The sequence below is a fragment of the Ascaphus truei genome, chromosome 19, assembly GCF_040206685.1.
Source record: "Ascaphus truei isolate aAscTru1 chromosome 19, aAscTru1.hap1, whole genome shotgun sequence".
NCBI lineage: Eukaryota > Metazoa > Chordata > Amphibia > Anura > Ascaphidae > Ascaphus > Ascaphus truei.
The window spans coordinates 20682297-20710223 of NC_134501.1; the positions used below are offsets into that span (position 1 = coordinate 20682297).

The window sequence follows — 27927 nt, forward strand, 5'->3', positions numbered from 1 at the left end:
CCGAGCCTGGAGGAAACAGGTGCCTGATTACAGCAACACAAGAGGACATCTGTCCCATGATACACCTAATTAACATCACTGCAAGGGGAGCAGGATCACACAGTGCTGGTTATATGTGATATAGGATAACCTGACCGCAGGTGACCAGGGACAGGCTCACACAGTGCTGGTTATATGTGATATTATTTATAAAATATTTTACCAGGAAGCAATACATTGAGAGCTACCTCTCGTTTTCAAGTATGTCCTGGGCACAGAGTAAAGCAAATAATACATGGTTACAAGTACAGTTACATAAATGAACAAGGTATACATTATATACAAGACATTGCGTGCACCGTTAAAGATAATATATATTATAGGCGTATGAAACAGTTACAGACCAGATTAAAATGTGAGACAGCCTTAGATTTGAAAGAACTTAAACTGGTGCTGGATGTGAGGGTCTCTGGTAGGTTGTCCCAGTTTTGGGGTGGACGATAAGAGGACGAGGAGCGGCCGGATACTTTGTTGAGCCTTGGGACCATGAATAGTATTTTGGAGTCTGATCTCAGGTGATAAGTGCTGCAGGTGGTAGGGGTGAGGAGCTTGTTCAGATAGCTGGGTAGCTTGCCCATGAAGAATTTAAAGGAAAGACAGGAAAGGTGAACTTTGCGCCTAGACTCTAGTGTTGACTATATAGTTATATATTGTTATTGTTATATATTGTTATATAGGATAACCTGACTGCAGGCGATCAGGGACAGGCTCACACAGTGCTGGTTATATGGGATATAGGATAACCTGACTGCAGGTGATCAGGGACAGGATCACACAGTGCTGGTTATATGTGATATAGGATAACCTGTCTGCAGGTGATCAGGGACAGGATCACACAGTCCTGGGGTTATATGCAAGGCCTTGATTATACCCGATCCATGCGAGCGCCCTTGTAACGTCACCAGGGCGATGCGCACGCCCGAAACCTGCACTGCAGGCGGCAAATCGAGGAGACAGGGAGGCGTGGCAGAGGCGTGGCTGTGAGCAGTTCGCCTTCATTGGCTAAACCGCTCACGTGAGTGACGCAGCGCACCAAAACAACAAATCTGCTTGGGAGACGCTTGCGCCGTGTGCGAAGTATAGGCAACTACATAGGCTACATTCATTTGTGACGGTGGAACGCATCACGCGCACAGCCGCCACCACCGGTATAAGCACAGCCTCATGTAGGGTGACCTGACTGCAGAGTATCCGGGACAGGATCACACAGTCCTGGGTGTATATGTAATGTACAGGTGACCTGACTGCAGAGTATCCGGGACAGGATCACACAGTCCTGGGTGTATATGTAATGCAGGGTGACCTGACTGCAGAGTATCCGGGACAGGATCACACAGTCCTGGGTGTATATGTAATGTACAGGTGACCTGACTGCAGAGTATCCGGGACAGGATCACACAGTCCTGGGTGTATATGTAATGTACAGGTGACCTGACTGCAGAGTATCCGGGACAGGATCACACAGTCCTGGGTGTATATGTAATGTACAGGTGACCTTACTGCAGAGTATCCGGGACAGGATCACACAGTCCTGGGTTTATATCTAATGCAAGAGGACTTCCTAGCTGCAGACTAAAGGGAACCATTTATCAAAACATACAAAGCAGGAGGCGCAGACATACGGTAGGTTCCAGTTTTGTTAATTTTAAGCACAAATAAGACACGCTACATTTAATTTACAACGGCCATTAGCTTCAAGACCAGCTGAATGACCGGGGGCTGTTTATATTCAGACAAAAGTGACCAAAAGGAAATAAAGCAAAGTTTTCTGCACATGGCAACTTTACCTGCTTGAATCATGCTTCTCACGCCAGGTGCAGCCTTCAGCACAATGCAGCCTTCTAACCTTATAGAACAGCCCAGCTTTCTCTCACCCCCTAATACTGCTCCCCTCTTATAGCAAAGACTCGTTTCACCCCTTCATTGCCAGAAAAGCCATCAAGGCCCTGTGTAGCAAGGCCGTGAGGACGTCACCAGCAATGAAGGGGTTAGCAGGATTCCCTGCGGGACACACCTAATGAAACAGGTGGAAAGTATAAGCTGCAATTAGCAACAGGCGGATAATTAGTGGGACATAGGCGGGTTGCTAGTGGTTTGGTCGCTGGGATTCTCATGGCGTGAGGGTTTCTGGTCATGAAGGAAGCGCTGGGTTCAAATCCCGGAAGAACTAATCTACAGCCACCAACAGGTTAGGATATCCCTGCTTCAGCATAGGTGGCTCAATTAATGACTGATTGAGCCACCTGGGCTGAAGCAGGAATATCCTGACCTGGTGGTGACCCTTGAGGACTGGAGTTTGCCTCCCCTGGTCACATGTTAGTGGGGGCAGCTTCTTTAGTTGGGGTTGTGCAGTTTGGGAGGTCCCGGGGCTCTGCTCATGGAAGGACGGTGAACGGATCACAGGTCTGTTACATTGTAACTGGGGGAGATACTCAGTCTCATCCTATAATTCTAGTTCTACTGATCCAGAGGAGGCAAAAGGGGGAAAACCCCAGTGACGCTTCTACCAACAATGTCTCATAATGGGAGAGAAATCCTTCCCTGGCCCCAGTAATCGGATTTCTGCCTGGATCAGCAGCGTTCCTATCATTTCTTTATTTGGCACATGCCTGTGTAACAGGGGCGGCCAACCCCAGTTCCTGAAGGGCCACCAACAGGTCAGGTATTGGGGATATCCCTGCTTCAGCACAGGTAGCTTAATCAGTGGCTCAGTTGTTGATCTAGGCGCCTGCGCTGAAGCAGGGAGATCCCCAATTGGTTACCTCTGCTGTTCCTTTCTAATAAAAGATGTCTAAACCTCCTGCTAAAGATATTTCTGTGTACAGAAAAGGACGCGGGTCCGAGTCGGCGTATGAAACTTTCTTTTATTACACGGATACAGAGCACAGAAACAGACATTGGACCTTTTAATGAATGTTTACAGCTGTCACAGGTCAGACTTACAACACATTGAGATACCAGCATGCAAAGATACGCCGCTCCGCGTCACCCCGCCCGGAGGAGGCATGGACGGCCTGCGTTGGCGGTGACGTCGCACATGAAGTTACAGGCCACAAACTGAGGTGCGCCGACTTAGATGGTAACCCAACCCCTGCAATGCATCTGGGCCACAAAACATTGACGAGTTAACCGGATGGAATCGCCATCTGAAAGCTGGGGGACAGCTATCCCGCGGCGGCGATGTTTCCGAGGGTAATGAAGCTCCGGGTTGAATATTTGCTGAGTGCAGATGGCCGTGGGCAGCACCATGGGGCAATATCAGACCCAATGTGCGGCCTGGGGTCTCAAACTCTGTCCTCAAGGGCCCCCAACAGGCCAGCTTTTATGGATATCCCTGCTTCAGCACAGGTGGCTCAAGGCAGGGATATTCATAAAAGCTGGCCCTTGAGGACTGAGTTGAAGACCCCTGTGCTAAGCCACGCAGAGTTCTGTGCCACCCGTGGGGACGCCTTCATTAACCCCCTCAGTGCTAGAGGACACATTTAAGCTTTGCCTTTATCACTGACACAGTTCGAGCCGGGTGAGACAAGGTGGTCATATCGCCTGGCGTGTGGTCTCACCCCTCTCCACAGGACCCTGCGGCCAGTCCACGTTTCAGGAATAACAGCCCACGTGTGCACTTGCACACAACTATGTCATTGTTAGCCAGTGACCCATAACACGTGGTCCGGCAGGAGAAGGGCGACACGCACTGCACTAGCGGAGAGTTGAGATTTTTTTGTTTTTAACCCCATTTTTAGCTACAGGCCACCTGCTTTCCTCCCCAAATAATGGGGCTTTAAGAACATTGCTTGAAAAAGCAGTGGTACTGAGCACCACAATTGTATGATGGGATAAGTACTCCCTGCACCCGCCCTCCTGGCAGAGAATGGGTTAACCAACGTTTGAAGCCCGTTGCTCCTTTAAAGTGCAGAGATGGGAGCTGCAGGATTGGGGGGGGGGGGGGGGCTGTCACTGTGCGGCAGCGACACGGGAATTAACAGTGTGGGAGACCTCGCAGGTGCCTGTGAAATATGTCGCGTGTAAGAGATGCACAGGAGGGCCGCGGAGCTCCGAATCGGCATGGGAGCCGCCATCTTTAAAGCTGCCACCTCTTGGGATGTAAGACAAGGTCCCGGCTATGTTCAGTGACCCCGGGGCCGTTTTATTCTGTACTTAAAGCTGCATTTATTGGGTTTTTCAAGTCTGCGAGGCCCACCGTCCTCCACGGCCACGTTTTGGTTTGAACGCAATGCGCGATTGGTGGCCATGTCTGGAGTTCTATGTCCACTGCGGCCGGTGAAGTCAGTAGGAGGTAGTGTGGGTGCGTTCGCATGGTCAGAGGAGCCTGCGGCCGTCCATGTCGGGAGTGAGGCAATATGAAACGCTCTAATCCGGATCTAATCCGGTGCCCATTGGGACAGAAATACGCCGCAGTTTGGTACAACACAGAGATGACAAAGGACTGGCCCATAAAGAGGGAATCTACTGCAAGGGGAGGGAGAGACCGGTGCGCGGGAGACGTTGGGATTTGCAGAGAAACCAGGTCTACGAGAACCACAATGCATTGCAAGAGAGGGCTGGCTGCATGTCCCAGGCCGGACATCACCGCGTCACGCAGGTCATGGGAGGCCGGACATCACCGCGTCACACAGGTCATGGGAGGCCGGACATCACCGCGTCACGCACGTCATGGGAGGCCGGAGATCACCGTGTCACGCACGTCATCGGAGGCCGGAGATCACCGTGTCACGCAAGTCATGGGAGGCCGGACATCACGGCGTCACGCAAGTCATGGGAGGCCGGACATCACCGCGTCACACAGGTCATGGGAGGCCGAACATCACCGCGTCACGCAAGTCATGGGAGGCCAGACATCACACAAGTCATGGGAGGCCGGACATCACCGCGTCACGCAAGTCATGGAAGGCTGGACATCACAGAAGTCATGGGAGGCCGGACATCACCGCGTCACGCAAGTCATGGGAGGCCGGACATCACCGCGTCACGCACGTCATGGGAGGCCTGACATCACCGCGTCACACAAGTCATGGGAGGCCGGACATCACCGCGTCACACAAGTCATGGGAGGCCGGACATCACCGCGTCACACAAGTCATGGGAGGCCGGACATCACCGCGTCAAGCACGTCATGGGAGGCCGGACATCACCGCGTCACGCAAGTCATGGGAGGCCGGACATCACCGCGTCACACAAGTCATGGGAGGCCGGACATCACCGCGTCACGCAAGTCATGGGAGGCCGGACATCACCGTGTCACACAAGTCATGGGAGGCCGGACATCACCGCGTCAAGCACGTCATGGGAGGCCGGACATCACCGCGTCACGCAAGTCATGGGAGGCCGGACATCACCGTGTCACACAAGTCATGGGAGGCCGGACATCACCGCGTCAAGCACGTCATGGGAGGCCGGACATCACCGCGTCACGCACGTCATGGGAGGCCAGAAATCACCGCGTCACACACGTCATGGGAGGCCAGACATCACACAAGTCATGGGAGGCCGGACATCACCGCGTCAAGCAAGTCATGGGAGGCCGGACATCACCGCGTCACCCATGTCATAGGAGGCCGGACATCACCGCGTCACACAAGTCATGGGAGGCCGGACATCACCACGTCACACAAGTTATGGGAGGCCGGACATCACCGCGTCACGCAAGTCACGGGAGGCCGGACATCACCGTGTCACGTAAGTCACGGGAGGCCGGACATCACCGCGTCACAAACGTCATGGGAGGCCGGACATCACCGCGTCACACAAGTCATGGGAGGCTGGACATCACACAAGTCATGGGAGGCTGGACATCACCGTGTCACGCAAGTCATGGGAGGCCGGACATCCCAGCGTCACAAACGTCATGGGAGGCCGGACATCACCGCGTCACACAAGTCTTGGGAGGCCGGACATCACACAAGTCATGGGAGGCCGGACATCACCGCGTCACGCAAGTCATGGGAGGCCGGACATCCCCGCGTCACACACGTCATGGGAGGCCGGACATCACCGCGTCACACAAGTCATGGGAGGCCGGACATCACCGCGTCACACAAGTCATGGGAGGCCGGACATCACCGCGTCACACAAGTCATGGGAGGCCGGACATCACCGCGTCACACACGTCATGGGAGGCCGGACATCACCGCGTCACACAAGTCATGGGAGGCCGGACATCACCGCGTCACACACGTCATGGGAGGCCGGACATCACCGTGTCACGCAAGTCATGGGAGGCCGGACATCACACAAGTCATGGGAGGCCGGACATCACCGCGTCACGCAAGTCATGGGAGGCCGGACATCCCCGCGTCACACACGTCATGGGAGGCCGGACATCACCGCGTCACACAAGTCATGGGAGGCCGGACATCACCGCGTCACAAGTCATGGGAGGCCGGACATCACCGCGTCACGCAAGTCATGGGAGGCCGGACATCCCCGCGTCACACACGTCATGGGAGGCCGGACATCACCGCGTCACACAAGTCATGGGAGGCCGGACATCACCACGTCACACAAGTCATGGGAGGCCGGACATCACCGCGTCACGCAAGTCATGGGAGGCCGGACATCCCCGCGTCACACACGTCATGGGAGGCCGGATATCACCGCGTCACACAAGTCATGGGAGGCCGGACATCACCGCATCACACAAGTCATGGGAGGCCGGACATCACACAAGTCATGGGAGGCCGGACATTGTCAAACTCACAAAACAACATGTCATTCCAAACCCCAAGAAGCAGCCTCAGGCTGCGGGTATTTACATCCCAAATACTTTATATATTAGCTCTTAGTCATGAAACGTACAAAAACTAAACCACGTGACAGATATCGAGGTGCAGGCAGCGAGGGGGACATACATCAATATGCGTACCCCGAGACTGGAAACCCGTCTGCTGTTAGGGGCATTTTGGCTTCTCTGTAACTCCAGTCCTCAAGATCCCCCCCCCCCCCCTCCCAACAGTCAGTTATTCAGAATATCCCTGCTTCAGTGCAGGTGGCTCAATCAGTCCCTGCTTCAGCACATGTGACTCAATCAGTCTTCGAGTGAGCCACTGATTGAGCCACCTGTGCTGAAGCAGGGATATCCTGAAAACCTGACCTGTTGGGGGGGGGGGGGGGTGTTCTTGAGGACTGGAGTTGAGAACCCCCTGCTGTAACTAATTATGGACCCTGGTGCAACGTGGTTTGCCACCTCTGCCATGCTGCCCGGGCACTGTGCCTCAATCCAATAATACCCATATTGCTGACCCCTGGATATAAATACATGACGGTGTGAAGCCGACACATGCTACCAGCGGGTTCCAGGGACCAGACTGGGAATCGACCCCGCGCCCCCCATCCTCAGAGGGAGACGCCCGGCCAGCCTGTTTGCTGGACCCTGGAACCCCCCCGCATGGGTCTGCATTTAGTGACGCCCGCCGGCGGTTGGTGGCTGGCGCTGTGGGCTGGCCCTGCTCTGCGGGACGGCTTTGGCACTTCTCGGAGCTCCGGATGGACAGCCCGACTGACACGCATGCACTAACGTGGCAGACGTGCCCGGCTGCGGGTCAGAACTCGCCTGTTACCAGTGACGGGAACTCCAGGCCCGGCAGTGGGGGGCGCTGTGGCGCCTCATTCACTAGATTGAGGGCAGTCCTCTTATTGCCCTCTGTGTGCCAATAAACGTTAAATCTCCGCGGGGGCGGGGGTCTCGCTGGCCCCTCACCACGGTGCGTCCGATAGAAATGGGAGACCCTGCGCTATACTGTTTTGTAGGGTCCCCCCTGGGGGTCCTGCCGCAGAGTATACACCTCTGACCGTTCGATTTCTCTGTCCTGCTAGGTTCTGCCTTCATTTATTTTATTAACCCTTCGCTGCCAGAGGCCGGCATTGATTCAGTGTCCCCTCCCACCCCTTTGTTATCGCCTAAGGGCGGAGCACTCCAGTCCTCAAGGGCCACCAACAGGTCAGCTTTTCAGGATATCCCTGCTTCAGCACAGGTGGCTCGATTACTGAGCCACTGATTGAGCCACCTGTGCTGAAGCAGGGATATCCTGAAAAGCGGACCTGTTGGTGGCCCTTGAGGACTGGAGTTGGCCGCCCCTGTAATAGACCCAGCCGTCTGCTCCCCCCCCACCCCCCCCAATCAGTAGCGTTTGCACTTTTCGTATTGCACTCTCGTCCCCTACGCGGGATTTCCTTTTTTTTGTATTTATAAATAGAAAGAAAAAAAAGAAAACAATTCTGTACAATCTTCCCCGGCGTGGGATAAAGTCTGTGAGCCACGGAGACTCCTGCCTTCCCCTCCCACGGGTCCCCCAAATGAGGAGGTGGTCAGGGCTCCCCCCCCCCGATATCTCCACCCCAAACACAGAGGCCTTCCTCCCTTCCGCAGCTGCAGAGGGAGCAGCAGAGCGGCGCTATAAAAAAAAAAGACCCCACCCAGGGCCCGCCAGTCCGCCCGTGAGGAAACGTGTCTCTGTCTGTGGCTTTTCTCTCCCCAGGTCGGCGGGCGAGTGGGGGGCGTCCTGCGGACCAGAGCAGCACGAGACGGGGGTGCTGGAGGTAGAGGAAGAAGATGTTGCTGTAATTGGAGTAGCAGAGCGGCCTCCCGGGAGGGAACGTCGGAGGGGCCCCGTCTTCTTGTGGCTTCCGTCCTAGTGAGGGGCCTTACTCCAGTTCCCCCGCCCCGCCCCGGAGGCGGTGAGTGTCCACTCTCCCTCAGGAGCCCACTCTCCCTCAGGAGCCCGCTCTCCCTCAGGCGCTCCCTCCGTTCCCCTCGCCCGGACGGTCAGAGCTTTGGCTGGGCTGGTAAATGTTTGGATCAGTTTCTTGTCTTTTTGGGATTCCTTTTCGAGGTGATCACGGCGTTGGACGTTTCTTGGCTGACTAGCAAGGTAGTTTCTTTTGTATATTTCTGTTTTTTTTGGATTATTATATATATTTTTTAAAGCCAAAGAGTTCAGTTACAAATAAAACAACTCACAGCTCCCCCTCAAACCACACACCCACCCACCCCACCCCACGCTACAGTATGTCTGCTCTTCTGGGTCAGACACCCCTCACAGGGGCTTGGGCTTCTCGAAGTGTAGAGGAGCTGCTGGGTAGTGAGTTTCTCCCCACACAGGGGTCTTTGTAAGACCACCCTTCCCTGATGTGAGTGCTTCTTTATTTCGTCTGCTGGAACAAAACAAGACCACCATTGTCAACACAACTCCCATCCCAAAGTCCCACCCAAGAACACCCACACACAGGGGTGCAGGTGAAGATTTTGGGGGTCGGGCGGCACTAGTGCCCCCTGCAGGTGAGACCCCCCCGGTGTGCCTGGTGAAGTTGGATCTTCAGGTAGCTGTGAGTGGTTGTAGAAGATGTTTTAGCAGCAGGTCAGTGTCCCTCCCACCCGGTCTTCATTAGCGCGAGGCGGTGTCCAGGAGGAGGGGGGTTGCGGGGGTGCCAGAGCGGGAGGCGGAGCTGCTTGTGGTGGGGCTGGCCATGGGTGGGGCCGGGGTGGTGGGTGCTGGGGGGGCGCTGGGCGGGTGCTGCAGAGGCTGACCGCACACGTGGTGATGTTTCTCCCAGTCCTTGTGCTGACAGAAGGAGCCGCAGTATCGCGCAGTGTTGCAGCCGCTGCAGGTCTCGCTGGCTTTACGGCCGCAGTTCCAGCAGCTCTGCGGAGGAGGAGGAGAGAGCGGTGTGAGAGCAACGACCAACTCTGTGTGTCAGGGAGACGCCAAGAGACTCCGCCAACATCCAACCTGCGGCTCGGTCCTCTGCCCAGGTAGGGAAGGAAGGGCAGAGACTGACCGAGCACAGGGCCGTGAGAGAGGACAGGGTCAAAGAGACTGTGAGAGGGGGAAGGGTCAAAGGGACAGTGAGAGGGGACAAGGTCAAAGGGACAGTGAGAGGGGACAGGGTCAAAGGGACAGTGAGAGGGGACAGGGTCAAAGGGACAGTGAGAGGGGACAGGGTCAAAGGGACAGTGAGAGGAGACCGGGTCAAAGGGACAGTGAGAGGGGACAGGGTCAAAGGGACAGTGAGAGGGGATAAGGTCAAAGGGACAGTGAGAGGGGACAAGGTCAAAGGGACAGTGAGATGAGACCGGGTCAAAGGGACAGTGAGAGGGGACAGGGTCAAAGGGACAGTCAGAGGGGACAGGGTCAACGGGACATTGAGAGGGGACCAGGTCAACGGGACAGTGAGAGGGGACAGGGTCAAAGGGACAGTCAGAGGGGACAGGGTCAAAGGGACAGTCAGAGGGGACAGGGTCAAAGGGACAGTGAGAGGAGACAGGGTCAAAGGGACAGTGAGAGGAGACAGGGTCAAAGGGACAGTCAGAGGGGACAGGGTCAACGGGACATTGAGATGGGACAAGGTCAACGGGACATTGAGAGGGGACAAGGTCAAAGGGACAGTGAGAGGGGACAAGGTCAAAGAAAGAACACAGTGATAAAGTATATGGGCCATTGACACAGATGTAATATAGGGGCTTTCGTTAACCCTTATTGTGCCAGGACCCCAAAGGCACTGCTGGCCGCTCTGACTCATAATTTGAATGGCTATCTATCAGGTACATGGCTGTCTCATTAAAAGGTGCATAGCGCTCTCTTGTTATAAAGTAATCGTTTCTCTCATTATCAGGCACGCGGCTATCTCTCGCGAATGGCGATCTGGCACTTTCCGGCGCGGCGGCCTCCTGCTCCGAGCCGCCAGGCTGTTACCTCACTTGAGTCCTCCTGCTGGTTGATGACAGAGACGGCGTCCTCGGATGCCTGGCGCTTCGCCTCTGCCAGCGCTCGCTCCATCTTGGCGCGCTCCAGCGTGATGAGGTCGTGTGCTTTGCGCTCTGCCTCCGACACGGCTTTCTGCAGCTCTGACATGGCCTGACGCTTCACCTCGTTCACCGCCTCCTCTGTGCGGGCAGAGAGGCAGCTCAGAGGGGTGTACGCGTGCGAGGCGGTAACATATATATCCCCGTGCGCTCTGCGTGTCCGTACATCGCTCTGCGTGTTCTTACATCGCTCTGCGTGTTCGTACACCGTTCTGCGTGTTCGTACATCGCTCTGCGTGTTCTTACATCGCTCTGCGTGTTCTTACATCGCTCTGCGTGTTCTTACATCGCTCTGCGTGTTCTTACATCGCTCTGCGTGTTCGTACACTGCTCTGCGTGTTCGTACATCGCTCTGCGTGTTCGTACATCGCTCTGCGTGTTCGTACATCGCTCTGCGTGTTCTTACACCGCTCTGCGTGTTCTTACATCGCTCTGCGTGTTCTTACATCGCTCTGCGTGTTCTTACATCGCTCTGCGTGTTCGTACACTGCTCTGCGTGTTCGTACATCGCTCTGCGTGTTCGTACATCGCTCTGCGTGTTCGTACATCGCTCTGCGTGTTCTTACACCGCTCTGCGTGTTCGTACATCGCTCTGCGTGTTCTGGTTATATCCCCCCATGTGTTGTTCCAGTTCTCTGCGTGTTGCCATGTCGCTCTGCGTGTTGTTTAGGTGCTTTGTGGGGACAGTGAAGGTGTACAGTATATAAGTGGGTTACATTGTAATTTGTATATTCAGTTTGTATCAGTGAGAGAATAGAAGCTGCATTTAATGTCCAACAAAACTACCATAAACGTGCCGCTGTGTAATGATAATGAGTGTGTTTATACATCTCTTTAATCCCTTTTGTTGCTATATTTTTTGTGCTGTGCCCACCCTGTTCCCCTCTTACCCGCACTGATACCCGGCAGGGTCAGTGCCCGAAGGGCGTATCACTCACCCGCTTTCCTCCAGATCTCCTCTGGCATGTACCCAGACTGCGACCTGTGCAGGAAGTCTCGGGGAATCTCTGGGGCGAGAAAGGAAGAGTCTGCTAATACCCAGCTACACACCCTGCTATTCCAGTACTTATCCAGCATACACACACAGCTATGTTACAACATCTCACCCACCCCGAGGCAACCATTCCTTTTCCTGTACTGCTGACACACACACACACACACACCGTCACTGCACCTCCATCCTGCCCTACATCTGTCTATGCTATTCCTGTACTGCTCCCACCAACTCACCCACATACACACACACCGTCACTACACCTCCATCCTGCCCTACAGCTGTCTATGCTATTCCTGTACTGCTCCCACCAACTCACCCACATACACACACACCGTCACTGCACCTCCATCCTGCCCTACAGCTGTCTATGCTATTCCTGTACTGCTCCCACCAACTCACCCACACACATACACACCGTCACTGCACCTCCATCCTGCCCTACAGCTGTCTTTGCAATTCCTGTACTGCTCCCACCAACTCACCCACACACACCGTCACTGCACCTCCATCCTGCCCTACAGCTGTCTATGCTATTCCTGTACTGCTCCCACCAACTCACCCACATACACACACACACCGTCACTGCACCTCCATCCTGCCCTACAGCTGTCTATGCTATTCCTGTACTGCTCACACCAACTCACCCACACACACACACACCGTCACTGCACCTCCATCCTGCCCTACAGCTGTCTATGCTATTCCTGTACTGCTCACACCAACTCACCCACATACACACACACCGTCACTGCACCTCCATCCTGCCCTACAGCTGTCTATGCTATTCCTGTACTGCTCCCACCAACTCACCCACACACACACTGTCACTGCACCTCCATCCTGCCCTACAGCTGTCTATGCTATTCCTGTACTGCTCCCACCAACTCACCCACATACCGTCACTGCACCTCCATCCTGCCCTACAGCTGTCTTTGCGATTCCTGTACTGCTCCCACCAACTCACCCACACACACCGTCACTGCACCTCCATCCTGCCCTACAGCCGTCCCTACTATTCCTGTCCTGCTCCCACCAACTCACCCACACACACCGTCACTGCACCTCCATCCTGCCCTACAGCCGTCCCTACTATTCCTGTCCTGCTCCCACACACACACACACACACCGTCACTGCACCTCCATCCTGCCCTACAGCCGTCCCTACTATTCCTGTCCTACTCCCACCAACTCACCCACACACACCGTCACTGCACCTCCATCCTGCCCTACAGCCGTCCCTACTATTCCTGTCCTGCTCCCACCAACTCACCCACACACACCGTCACTGCACCTCCATCCTGCCCTACAGCCGTCCCTACTATTCCTGTCCTGCTCCCACACACACACACACACACCGTCACTGCACCTCCATCCTGCCCTACAGCCGTCCCTACTATTCCTGTCCTGCTCCCACCAACTCACCCACACACACCGTCACTGCACCTCCATCCTGCCCTACAGCCGTCCCTACTATTCCTGTCCTGCTCCCACACCCACACACACACAGTCACTGCACCTCCATCCTGCCCTACAGCCGTCCCTACTTTTCCTGTCCTGCTCCCACACACACACACACACACACACACAGTCACTGCCCCCGATACCTGTTGGAGAGGACTCAGTGCTGGCGGAGCTGTTGTGGTGTCGGGGTGGCTGGGTTGCAGAGCTGAGGCTCTTTTTCATGTCCTCGGTATCGCTGTAGCGCCAGATCCAGTGGTTGAGCTCCTCGCGGTCGGCTTCCTGGCAGCGTCGTAGCACGGTCAGCGAACGCCGCGTCTTCTCCACCATGTCCATGATGCAGTTCAGGAGCTGGGGGGAGTGTGAGAGACCACTCAGGTGCCACTCCCCCCTCATGCTATTCCCACTCACCCTAACCCCCCCCTTCTCTTTGTCCCCCTGTACCCCTCGCCGCCTTCTCTCCAGTCCCTGACGCGTCCCCTCTCTTTGGTCACCATCTTTCGTGCGCTTACGTTGTTGAGATGTTTCCACTCCTCCGCCCACTCGCGCTCCGTCAGTCTGTGATCAATGACCTCGTGTACGGCTGGGGAGAGGGAAAGGGGTGGTCACATATCTGTCACCTGCCTGACACTCGTCATATCTGTCACCTGCCTGACACTCGTCATGTCTGTCACCTGCCTCACACTCGTCATGTCTGTCACCTGCCTGACACTCGTCATGTCTGTCACCTGCCTGGCACATGTCATGTCTGTCACCTGCCTGATACTCGTCATGTCTGTCACCTGCCTGGCACATGTCATATCTGTCACCTGCCTCACACTCGTCATATCTGTCACCTGCCTCACACTCATGTCTGCCACCTGCCTCACACTCGTCATGTCTGTCACCTGCCTGGCACACGTCCTCTCTCTCACCTGCCTGACACTCGTGATGTCTGTCACCTGCCTGACACTCGTGATGTCTGTCACCTGCCTGACACTCGTGATGTCTGTCACCTGCCTGACACTCGTGATGTCTGTCACCTGCCTGACACTCGTGATGTCTGTCACCTGCCTGACACTTGTGATGTCTGTCACCTGCCTGACACTCGTGATGTCTGTCACCTGCCTGACACTCGTGATGTCTGTCACATGCCTGGCACACGTCCTCTCTCTCACCTGCCTGCCGGTGGCGCTCTCGTAGCTCCCGCGGGTCTGCGTGCCGGTAATGATGTGCGAGAGCCATGTCTTCCAGGCGGTAATGCTGCGCGGAGGGCGGGGTGGGGTGGGGGAGCCCGTTGGTGGGTGGGTGGGGGAGCCCGTTGCTGGGGGAGTATCTCTGCCCAGGGCTTGCGGTGCACGGGCGCTTGTTGAGATGTTCTGCATGCAGACTATCCTGCACGCTGTCTTTGGTCCTGATCCCAAGAGAGAGAGAGAGACGCTGAGATCACACGGCCGGAGCATAATCTAATATTAACAGACACGCAACCCCAACACGATCCCTTTGGCCAAAGCGTTATATTATTATTGAAGTATTTAACTATATACTAATTACTATATATTTTGTCAAATTGGATGTAGAATTGGGCTTTTCTGTCTTTTGTTGTATAATCTAATATTAACCACAACACAGAAGCGTGACTGTGAGAGAGATATGTGCTCACTCCATAACTGTCAGGTCTCACTCAGGGGGTCACACGCCATTCTCAGGGGGTCACGCGCCATTCTCAGGGGTCACGCGCCATTCTCAGGGGGTCACGCTCCATTCTCAGGGGGTCACGCTCCATTCTCAGGGGGTCACGCGCCATTCTCAGGGGGTCACGCGCCATTCTCAGGGGGTCACGCGCCATTCTCAGGGGGTCACGCTCCATTCTCAGGGGGTCACGCTCCATTCTCAGGGGGTCACGCTCCATTCTCAGGGGGTCACGCTCCATTCTCAGGGGGTCACGCTCCATTCTCAGGGGGTCACACTCCATTCTCAGGGGTTAGTTCTTTGGAAGCAGGGCCTGTCCCACGGCCTCGCCTCCCCCCCCTGCCCCCGCCCTGTTTGCTTTTTGGGGCTATTATTTCCCAAACCCACAGACCATCCCAAGTAGTATTAATATGTCTAAATTAAATATGCCTGTCCCACCTCTGGCAGGAGACTGTCTCATTCATCTAACGCAGGGGTGGCCAACTCCAGTCCTCAAGGGACACCAACAGGTCAGGTTTTCAGGATATCCCTGAAGACTGAGCCTCTGATTGTCACCGTTCCCTGAAGCAGGGACTGATTGCGACAGCTGTGCTGAAGCAGGGACTGATTGAGCCACCTTTGCTGAAGCAGGGACTGATTGAGACACCTGTGCTGAAGCAGGGATTTCCTGAAAACCTAACCTGTTGGTGGCCCTTGAGAACTGCAGTTGGCCGTCCTTGCTCTACCCTTTTGTGGCAGATACCCCTCCCAAATCACTCCACTACCCCTCGGACGCCTCATGGCTGTGTGCAGCACAGCTGGGACCTACCGAAAACATGTAGGGGAACAACGAGGAAGACCAACAAAGTGCGGACAGCACAAATGGGAGCAGGAAAGATGGCTGCCAGGGTATTGGGGTCTGTTTGCCAGGCTTTGTTTAAAAAGGAAGGGTTCTAATTAAATGGAGCCTGTATTGCAGGGTTTGCATGGGAGCGTTGTGTGGGGGGCAGTTTACCTGTCGGGGGTCCGCCGCTTGCCGTTCTCGTTCACCTCCAGGAGGAGGTCGGAGGAGTCGCTGGGGGAGCTGGCGCCGACATCGAGGAGGAGCTGCTCGTGCTGTGCCAGGTACTGCGCTGGGCTCTGCTTCGCCAGGCGGGCACAGTGCAGGAGCTCGCGCTGCAGCAACGGGAGGTTGGCCTGAGATAGAGATAGACGTGAGGGCACGTGGGAGGGGGGAGGGGGGAGGGGGGGGGGCAGAGGGGCATCTGCAGGGGCACAAGGGGGTGATTCAGTACGGGGCAAGAATACACCAGGAGGGGGAGGCATGTCATGCAAAGAGGGACAGTGCGTGCGTCTGTCTGTGAAGCAGGACAGAGGTGCAGTGACTGAGCTGTGAGGGGGGCAGTACAGGGATAGTAGAGAGGTCAGTACAGGGATAGTAGAGGGGTCAGTACAGGGATAGTAGAGAGGTCAGTACAGGGATAGTAGAGGGGTCAGTACAGGGATAGTAGAGGGGTCAGTACAGGGATAGTAGAGTGGTCAGTACAGGGATAGTAGAGAGGTCAGTACAGGGATAGTAGAGGGGGCAGTACAGGGATAGTAGAGGGGGCAGTACAGGGATAGTAGAGGGGGCAGTACAGGGATAGTAGAGGGGGCAGTACAGGGATAGTAGAGGAGGCAGTACAGGGATAGTAGAGGGGGGCAGTACAGGGATAGTAGAGGGGGCAGTACAGGAATAGTAGAGGGAGCAATACAGGGATGGTAGAGAGGTCACCGTACAGGAATAGTAGAAGGGGCAGAACAGAAATAGCAGAGGGGCACAGTATAGGAATAGTAGAGGGGGTAGAACAGCAATATCGGAGGGGCCCGTACAGGAATAGCAGAGAGGGCAGTACAGGAATAGCAGAGGAGGCAGTTCAGGGATATTAGTTGGGGAGGCAGTACAGGATAGTAGAGGGGTCAGTACAGGAATAGTAGTTGGGTGGGGGGGCAGTACAGGAATAGTAGTTGGGGGGGCAGTACATGAATAGTAGTTGGGGGGAAGTACAGGAATAGGAGAGTGGGCAGTACAGGAATAGTAGTTGGGGGGAAGTACAGGAATAGGAGAGTGGGCAGTACATGAATAGTAGTTGGGGGGCAGTACAGGAATAGGAGAGTGGGCAGTACAGGAATAGGAGAGTGGGCAGTACATGAATAGTAGTTGGGGGGCAGTACAGGAATAGGAGAGTGGGCAGTACAGGAATAGGAGAGTGGGCAGTACATGAATAGTAGTTGGGGGGCAGTACAGGAATAGGAGAGTGGGCAGTACAGGAATAGTAGTTGGGGGGGGCAGTACATGAATAGTAGTTGGGGGGCAGTACAGGAATAGGAGAGTGGGCAGTACAAGAATAGTAGTTGGGGGGCAGTACAGGAATAGGAGAGTGGGCAGTACAGGAATAGTAGTTGGGGGGGGCAGTACATGAATAGTAGTTGGGGGGCAGTACAGGAATAGGAGAGTGGGCAGTACAAGAATAGTAGTTGGGGGGAAGTACAGGAATAGGAGAGTGGGCAGTACATGAATAGTAGTTGGGGGGCAGTACAGGAATAGGAGAGTGGGCAGTACAGGAATAGTAGTTGGGGGGGGGCAGTACATGAATAGTAGTTGGGGGGCAGTACAGGAATAGGAGAGTGGGCAGTACAAGAATAGTAGTTGGGGGGAAGTACAGGAATAGGAGAGTGGGCAGTACATGAATAGTAGTTGGGGGGCAGTACAGGAATAGGAGAGTGGGCAGTACAGGAATAGTAGTTGGGGGGCAGTACAAGAATAGGAGAGTGGGCAGTACAGGAATAGTAGTTGGGGGGAAGTACAGGTATAGGAGAGTGGGCAGTACAGGAATAGTAGTTGGGGGGGGGGCAGTACAGGAATAGGAGAGTGGGCAGTACAGGAATAGTAGTTGGGGGGGGCAGTACAAGAATAGTAGTTGGGGGGCAGTAGAGGAATAGCAGAGGTAGGTCAGTACAGGAATAGTAGTTGGGGGGGCAGTACATGAATAGTAGTTGGGGTGGGCAGTACAGGAATAGGAGAGTGGGCAGTACAGGAATAGTAGTTGGGGGGAAGTACAGGAATAGGAGAGTGGGCAGTACATGAATAGTAGTTGGGGTGGGCAGTACAGGAATAGGAGAGTGGGCAGTACAGGAATAGTAGTTGGGGGCAGTACAAGAATAGCGGTAGGTCAGTACAGGAGTATTAGAGAGGAGTCAGTAGAGGAATAGCAGAGGAGGGCTGTACAGGAATAGTAGAGGAGGGCTTTACAGGAATAGTAGAGGAGGGCTGTACAGGAATAGTAGAGGAGGGCTGTACAGGAATAGTAGAGGAGGGCTGTACAGGAATAGTAGAGGAGGGCTGTACAGGAATAGTAGAGGAGGGCTGTACAGGAATAGTAGAGTAGGGCTGTACAGGAATAGTAGAGGAGGGCTGTAGAGGAATAGTAGAGGAGGGCTGTATAGGAATAGTAGAGGCGGGGGCTGTAAAGCAATACTAGAGGCCAGTATAGGAATAGAGAGGGGAGTCAGTACAGGGATAGCAGAGAGGAGTTAGTACAGGGATAGCAGAGAGGGGACAGTACAGGGATAGCAGAGAGCAGCCAGTACAGGAATAGCAGAGGATGCATCCAGCTGGACAGGAATAGTAGATGGGGGAGGGGAATAGTAGAGGGGCAGTACAGGAATAGAAGAGAGTGCATGCAGCCGGACAGGAATAGAAGAAAGGGGGCAGGACAAGAATAGCAGAGGTGGGCAGGACAGGAATAGTAGTACAGGAATAGAAAAGAGTGCATCCAGCCGGACGGGAATAGCAGAGATAGAGGGGCAGGACAGGAATAGCAGAGAGGGGGGGGGGGGGGCAGGACAGGAATAAGCAGAGGGGGTGGGGCAGGACAGGAATAAGCAGAGGGGGTCAACACAGAAGTAGGAGAGGTAGCATTCAGCTGGAAAGGAACAGGAGAGGTGGCAGGACAGGAATAGCAGAGGAGGGGGGGGGGGTAGGACAGGAATAGCAGAGGATGTGGCAGGACAGGAATAGCAGAGGAGGGGGGGGGGCAGGACAGGAATAGCAGAGGAAGGGGGGGGCAGGACAGGAATAGCAGAGTGGGGGGGCCAGGACAGGAATAGTAGTACAGGAATAGAAGAGAGTGCATCCAGCCGGACAGGCTCCTACCTTTAAGAAGGGAGTGACAAAGGGACGCAGGGGGAAGTTAGTGGCTTCCTGCAGCTTGGCGTGAAACTCCTCGATGGTGAGTGTGGAATTCTGGGATACAGACGCACACGTGTGAGGTGCTGGCTCTGTGTTACCCGCAATAATAATCTCCCAGCAGCCACACTCATTAACCCCTCCCTAGCCAGAGGCACCCGGAATGTGCTGCACAGAGGGCGGATATTCAGAGTTCTCAGTCTGATGTTTAAATCCTCGAATAAAGTATTATTTCTGGTGTTATTCATCATAATAGTCTTATTAGCCCTGTGATAATGTCTCCTGCTGGTATTAGCGTTAATAATACTCTAGTACTAAGATGAGCTGGCAGGATCATTATAGTGGTAAATATCTCATTGTAAATAGCTGGGTCTTTTTTTCTTACGGGAATCGCTGCTTCAATCACCTAACTGCTGGGGTGCACATCTGTTTGGCCGCACTGCGGTTATTGTGGCAGTGCACCTGGCGGACATCTTCTTTTAACCCCAGTTATCATGCTACTATTGTTACTACCCCAGCCCATGTTGCAATGTATTGGTGCTAGCAGCGTGTAACAGAATGAGCGTGCGCAGGTCTTTGTGTACCAGGGACCGCCAACTCCTGTCCTCAAGGGCCACCAACAGGTTTTAAGGATATCCCTGCTTCAGCACAGGTGATGCATTCTTCGACGGAGCCACTGATTGAGCCACCTGTGGTGAAAACCTGACCTGTTGGTGGCCCTTGGGGACTGGCGATGGCCACCCCCGGTGTACAGTATGTGTGTACTACCGGTAATATCTGAGTGTGCACATGCACATCTATGTATACCATTGTATTTATCTGTGTCTGTGTATGCAAGTGTGTGTGTGTAACGGTGTCTGAGTGTGTAAGCACATGTGTCAGTTTACACCAGCAGTGTGTTGGTGTGTGTGTGTAACAGTGAGTCAGTGTGTCTGAGAGTGTGTGTGTATAAGTACGTGTGTCAGTTTACACCAGCAGTGTGTATGTGTGTTGGTGTGTGTGTGTAAGAGTGAGTCAGTGTGTCTGTGGGTGTGTGTGTATCAGCGTGTCCGTGTGTCAGCGTGCCTGTGTTTATCAGTGTGCGTGTGTGTATCAGTATGTCTGTGTGTGTGTCATTGTACACCAACAGTGTGTCTATGTATGTGGGTTGGTGTGTGTGTGTGTTAAATTGTGTTAAAGTGAATCAGTGTGTCTGTGTGTGTCTGTTAGAGTGAGTCAATGTGTCCAGGTGTATCAGTGTGTCCCTGTGTTAGCATGTCTGTTAGTGTGTGCGGGTGTTAGCGTGTCTGTGCGTGTGTGTATGTTAGTGTGTGTGTCAGTGTGTGTGTCAGTGTGTTACTGAGTTCGTGTATTGGGCATTAGGACACAGTAGCTATAAATGTCAGCAGGTCCCTTTAACTCCTTCACAGCCGTTCCTGTCTCTGCCGGTGAGGGGTGCTGACACCTGGAGAAGTTTGGGGCACGGTAACAAAGTGCCTATGGGTGCTGGGAAAGGAGGAGGGTTACCCGTACTCACCACCAGCCCTAGCACCAGCGCCCGCACACGCTCCCCGATCTCCGGAGAAATGTCGCTGCCGAATTGCTGCAGCGTGGTGAGGAAGCGCTTCAGTTTGCTGAGCTGCCGCGCGCCGCAGGCCGGGGGGAGCTGCTGATTGGTCAGCGCGGCCGAGGAAGAAGCGGACGGCCCGTTGCTGAAACCGTTGGGGGTGGACGGCGCTCCGTTGATGGAGGTGGGAGAGTGACTGCTCCCGTTCATCACTGGGGAGGGGGAGAAGGGGAGGCGTTATATACTCATACTCTGACCTGTTTATACACAGCACCGGTACAGCGTGGGCAGCGGCAGTGCCAGCCTCCCCTCACACACTACTACACCATGTATACACAGCACAGGTACAGCGTGGGCAGCGGCAGTGCCAGCCTCCCCTCACACACTACTACACCATGTATACACAGCACAGGTACAGCGGCAGTGCCAGCCTCCCCTTACACACTACTACTACACCATGTATACACAGCACCGGTACAGCGCGGGCAGCGGCAGTGCCAGCCTCCCCTCACACACTACTACACCATGTATACACAGCACCGGTACAGCGCGGGCAGCGGCAGTGCCAGCCTCCCCCTCACACACACTGCTACACCATGTATACACAGCACAGGTACAGCGCGGGCAGCGGCAGTGCCAGCCTCCCCTCACACACTACTACTACACCATGTATACACAGCACAGGTACAGCGTGGGCAGCGGCAGTGCCAGCCTCCCCTCACACACTACTACACCATGTATACACAGCACCGGTACAGCGCGGGCAGGGGCAGTGCCAGCCTCCCCCTCACACACTACTACACCATGTATACACAGCACCGGTACAGCGCGGGCAGCGGCAGTGCCAGCCTCCGCTCACACACACTACTACACCATGTATACACAGCACCGGTACAGCGCGGGCAGCGGCAGTGCCAGCCTCCCTCATACACACTACTACACCATGTATACACAGCACCGGTACAGCGTGGGCAGCGGCAGTGCCAGCCTCCCCTCACACACTACTACACCATGCCATGTATACACAGCACAGGTACAGCGTGGGCAGCGGCAGTGCCAGCCTCCCACTCACACACACTACTACACCATGTATACACAGCACAGGTACAGCGCGGGCAGCGGCAGTGCCAGCCTCCCCTCACACACTACTACACCATGTATACATAGCACCGGTACAGCACGGGCAGCGGCCGTGCCAGCCTCCCACTCACACACACTACTACACCATGTATACATAGCACCGGTACAGCGTGGGCAGCGTCCGTGCCATCCTCCCCCTCACACACACTACTACACCATGTATACATAGCACCGGTACAGCGTGGGCAGCGGCAGTGCCAGCCTCCCACTCACACACACTACTACACCATGTATACACAGCACCGGTACAGCGTGGGCAGCGGCAGTGCCAGCCTCCCCTCACACACACTACTACACCATGTATACACAGCACAGGTACAGCGCGGGCAGCGGCAGTGCCAGCCTCCCACTCACACACACTACTACACCATGTATACACAGCACCGGTACAGCGTGGGCAGCGGCAGTGCCAGCCTCCCCTCACACACACTACTACACCATGTATACACAGCACAGGTACAGCGCGGGCAGCGGCAGTGCCAGCCTCCCTCATACACACTACTACACCATGTATACACAGCACAGGTACAGCGCAGGCAGCGGCAGTGCCATCCTCCCCCTCACACACTACTACACCATGTATACACAGCACCGGTACAGCGCAGGCAGTGCCAGCCTCCCCTCACACACACTACTACACCATGTATACACAGCACAGGTACAGCGCAGGCAGCGGCAGTGCCATCCTCCCCCTCACACACTACTACACCATGTATACACAGCACCGGTACAGCGTGGGCAGCGGCAGTGCCAGCCTCCCCCTCACACACACTACTACACCATGTATACATAGCACCGGTACAGCGTGGGCAGCGGCAGTGCCAGCCTCCCACTCACACACACTACTACACCATGTATACACAGCACCGGTACAGCGCGGGCAGCGGCAGTGCCAGCCTCCCACTCACACACACTACTACACCATGTATACACAGCACCGGTACAGCGTGGGCAGCGGCAGTGCCAGCCTCCCCTCACACACACTACTACACCATGTATACACAGCACAGGTACAGCGTGGGCAGTGCCAGCCTCCCACTCACACACACTACTACACCATGTGTACACAGCACCGGTACAGCACGGGCAGTGCCAGCCTCCCCCTCACACACACTACTACACCATGTATACATAGCACAGGTACAGCGCGGGCAGCGGCAGTGCCAGCCTCCCCCTCACACACACTACTACACCATGTATACATAGCACCGGTACAGCGTGGGCAGCGGCAGTGCCAGCCTCCCCCTCACACACACTACTACACCATGTATACACAGCACCGGTACAGCGTGGGCAGCGGCAGTGCCAGCCTCCCCTCACACACACTACTACACCATGTATACACAGCACAGGTACAGCGTGGGCAGCGGCAGTGCCAGCCTCCCACTCACACACACTACTACACCATGTATATACAGCACAGGTACAGCGCGGGCAGGGGCAGTGCCATCCTCCCCCTCACACACACTACTACACCATGTATACACAGCACCGGTACAGTGCGGGCAACGGCAGTGCCAGCCTCCCACTCACACACACTACTACACCATGTATACACAGCACAGGTACAGCGCGGGCAGCGGAAGTGCCAGCCTCCCCCTCACACACACTACTACACCATGTATACACAGCACCGGTACAGCGTGGGCAGCGGCAGTGCCAGCCTCCCCTCACACACACTTCTACACCATGTATACACAGCACAGGTACAGCGCGGGCAGTGCCATCCTCCCCCTCACACACACTACTACACCATGTATACACAGCACAGGTACAGCGTGGGCAGCGGCAGTGCCAGCCTCCCACTCACACACACACTACTACACCATGTATATACAGCACAGGTACAGCGCGGGCAGGGGCAGTGCCATCCTCCCCCTCACACACACTACTACACCATGTATACACAGCACCGGTACAGTGCGGGCAACGGCAGTGCCAGCCTCCCACTCACACACACTACTACACCATGTATACACAGCACCGGTACAGCGTGGGCAGCGGCAGTGCCAGCCTCCCCTCACACACACTACTACACCATGTATACACAGCACAGGTACAGCGCGGGCAGCGGAAGTGCCAGCCTCCCCCTCACACACACTACTACACCATGTATACACAGCACCGGTACAGCGTGGGCAGCGGCAGTGCCAGCCTCCCCTCACACACACTACTACACCATGTATACACAGCACAGGTACAGCGCGGGCAGTGCCAGCCTCCCCTCACACACACTACTACACCATGTATACACAGCACCGGTACAGCGTGGGCAGCGGTAGTGCCAGCCTCCCCTCACACACACTACTACACCATGTATACACAGCACCGGTACAGCGTGGGCAGGGGCAGTGCCATCCTCCCCCTCACACACACTACTACACCATGTATACACAGCACCGGTACAGCGTGGGCAGCGGCAGTGCCAGCCTCCCCCTCACACACACTACTACACCATGTATACACAGCACCGGTACAGCGTGGGCAGTGCCAGCCTCCCCCTCACACACTACTACACCATGTATACACAGCACAGGTACAGCGCGGGCAGTGCCAGCTTCCCCTCACACACACTACTACACCATGTATACACAGCACAGGTACAGCGCGGGCAGCGGCAGTGCCAGCCTCCCACTCACACACACTACTACACCATGTATACACAGCACCGGTACAGCGCGGGCAGCGGCAGTGCCAGCCTCCCCCTCACACACACTGCTACACCATGTATACACAGCACAGGTACAGCGCGGGCAGCGGCAGTGCCAGCCTCCCACTCACACACACTACTACACCATGTATACACAGCACCGGTATACACAGCACAGGTACAGCGCGGGCAGCGGTAGTGCCAGCCTCCCACTCACACACACTACTACACCATGTATACACAGCACCGGTACAGCGCGGGCAGCGGCAGTGCCAGCCTCCCCCTCACACACACTTCTACACCATGTATACACAGCACAGGTACAGCGCGGGCAGCGGCAGTGCCAACCTCCCACTCACACACACTACTGCACCATGTATAAACAGCACAGGTACAGCGCGGGCAGCGGCAGTGCCAGCCTACCACTCACACACACTACTACACCATGTATACACAGCACCGGTACAGCATGGGCAGGGGCAGTGCCATCCTCCCCCTCACACACACTACTACACTATGCCATGTATACACAGCACCGGTACAGTGCGGGCAACGGCAGTGCCAGCCTCCCACTCACACACACTTCTACACCATGATATGTATACACAGCACAGGTACAGCGCGGGCAGCGGCAGTGCCAGCCTCCCACTCACACACACTACTACACCATGATATGTATATACAGCACAGGTACAGCGCGGGCAGCGGCAGTGCCAGTCTCCCACTCACACACTACTACACCATGATATGTATACACAGCACAGGTACAGCGCGGGCAGTGTAGCCTCCCACTCACACACACACTACTACACCATGACATGTATACACAGCACAGGTACAGTGCGGGCAGCGGCAGTGTCAGCCTCCCACTCACACACTACTACACCATGATATGTATACACAGCACAGGTACAGCGCGGGCAGTGTAGCCTCCCACTCACACACACACTACTACACCATGACATGTATACACAGCACAGGTACAGTGCGGGCAGCGGCAGTGTCAGCCTCCCTCACACACACTACTACACCATGATGTGTATACACAGCACAGGTACAGTGTGGGCAGCGGCAGTGCCAGCCTCCCACTCACACACACAGTACTACACCATGACATGTATACACAGCAAAGGTACAGTGCGGGCAGTGCCAGCCTCCCTCACACACACACTACTTCACCATGTATACACAGCACCGGTACAGCGCGGGCAGCGGCAGTGCCAGCCTCCCTCACACACACACACTACTACACCATGACATGTATACACAGCACGGGTACAGCACGGGCAGCGGTAGTACCAGTCTCCCACTCACACTACTACACCATGACATGAATACACAGCACAGCACAGGTACAGCACAGGCAGCGGCAGTGCCTACCTCCCTCACACACACTGCTACACCATGACATGTATACACAGCACAGGTACAGCGCGGGCAGTGTAGCCTCCCACTCACACAGACTACTACACCATGATGTGTATACACAGCACAGGTACAGTGTGGGCAGCGGCAGTGCCAGCCTCCCACTCACACAACTACACCATGATATGTATACACAGCACAGGTACAGCGCGGGCAGCGGCAGTGCCTGCCTCCCTCATACACACTACTACACCATGATTTGTATACACAGCACAGGTACAGTGTGGGCAGCGGCAGTGCCAGCCTCCCAGTCACACACACACTACTACACCATGACATGAATACACAGCACAGGTACAGCACAGGCAGCGGCAGTGCCTGCCTCCCTCACACACACTACTAAACCATGATTTGTATACACAGCACAGGTACAGTGTGGGCAGTGCCTGCCTCCCTCACACACACTACTACACCATGACATGTATACACAGCACAGGTACAGCGCGGGCAGCGGCAGTGCCAGTCTCCCACTCACACACACTACTACACCATGATATGTATACACAGCACAGGTACAGCGCGGGCAGTGTAGCCTCCCACTCACACACACACTACTACACCATGACATGTATACACAGCACAGGTACAGTGCGGGCAGCGGCAGTGTCAGCCTCCCACTCACACACACACTACTACACCATGATGTGTATACACAGCACAGGTACAGTGTGGGCAGCGGCAGTGCCAGCCTCCCACTCACACACACAGTACTACACCATGACATGTATACACAGCAAAGGTACAGTGCGGGCAGTGCCAGCCTCCCTCACACACACACTACTACACCATGTATACACAGCACCGGTACAGCGCGGGCAGCGGCAGTGCCAGCCTCCCTCACACACACGCACTACTACACCATGACATGTATACACAGCACGGGTACAGCACAGGCAGCGGTAGTACCAGTCTCCCACTCACACTACTACACCATGACATGAATACACAGCACAGCACAGGTACAGCACAGGCAGCGGCAGTGACTACCTCCCTCACACACACTACTACACCATGACATGTATACACAGCACAGGTACAGCGCGGGCAGTGTAGCCTCCAACTCACACAGACTACTACACCATGATGTGTATACACAGCACAGGTACAGTGTGGGCAGCGGCAGTGCCTGCCTCCCTCATACACACTACTACACCATGATATGTATACACAGCACAGGTACAGTGTGGGCAGCGGCAGTGCCAGCCTCCCAGTCACACACACACTACTACACCATGACATGAATACACAGCACAGGTACAGCACAGGCAGCAGCAGTGCCTGCCTCCCTCACACACACTACTAAACCATGATTTGTATACACAGCACAGGTACAGTGTGGGCAGCGGCAGTGCCAGCCTCCCAGTCACACACACACTACTACACCATGACATGAATACACAGCACAGGTACAGCACAGGCAGCGGCAGTGCCTGCCTCCCTCACACACACTACTACACCATGACATGTATACACAGCACAGGTACAGTTTGGGCAGTGCCTGCCTCCCTCACACACACTACTACACCATGACATGTATACACAGCACAGGTACAGCGCGGGCAGTGCCAGCCTCTCTCTGAAACATACACACTTCGCTGGCTGAGCCTCTATTTAAACATGCACACACCACCAGACACTGGCTCCTGGGGGCCACATAGTACAGGTGAGGGGCCCCCGGGCTGCCGTGACTCACCTCTCATAGTATATTTACACCGCTCTCAGGATCACACTCTGCTCTCCGAACGCTCACACACACTCACACACTCACACACACACACACACAGGCACCGAGAGGAGCCCAAAATAACCACATGCCCACAACTGCTTTATTCCACTGACAGGTGTGATCCTAAAGTAACACTGTGTGCATGTGCTGCATGTGTATGTATGTGTATATATGTGCATGTGATGCGTGTGCTGCATGTGTATGTATGTGTATTGTATGTGCGTGTGTGTGTGTGTGTTTGTGTGCGTGTGT

At 55.1% G+C, this 27927-nt stretch overlaps 1 protein-coding gene across 7 annotated transcripts in view; it reads right to left on the reverse strand.

The window, feature by feature from the left end:
- Window positions 1-8169: 8169 nt before the first annotated feature.
- CBFA2T3 (CBFA2/RUNX1 partner transcriptional co-repressor 3) overlaps window positions 8170-27927 on the reverse strand; it is an 82611-nt gene continuing 62853 nt past the window's right edge. For 4 of the 7 annotated variants that reach the window (XM_075576815.1, XM_075576814.1, XM_075576813.1 and 1 more), the window contains 9 exons: window positions 20705-20946; window positions 19156-19245; window positions 15976-16157; window positions 14468-14703; window positions 13823-13893; window positions 13457-13661; window positions 11794-11862; window positions 10751-10931; window positions 8170-9695 (listed from right to left, as the gene is read on the reverse strand). In XM_075576815.1, coding sequence (XP_075432930.1) covers window positions 9401-9695; window positions 10751-10931; window positions 11794-11862; window positions 13457-13661; window positions 13823-13893; window positions 14468-14703; window positions 15976-16157; window positions 19156-19245; window positions 20705-20946 — 1571 coding nt within the window. In that variant the 3' untranslated portion in view covers window positions 8170-9400. Of the gene's footprint in view, window positions 9696-10745; window positions 10937-11793; window positions 11863-13456; window positions 13662-13822; window positions 13894-14467; window positions 14704-15975; window positions 16158-19155; window positions 19246-20704; window positions 20947-27927 lie in introns of all 7 variants that reach the window. The other 3 variants (XM_075576816.1, XM_075576818.1, XM_075576819.1) reach the window with 3 other exon arrangements.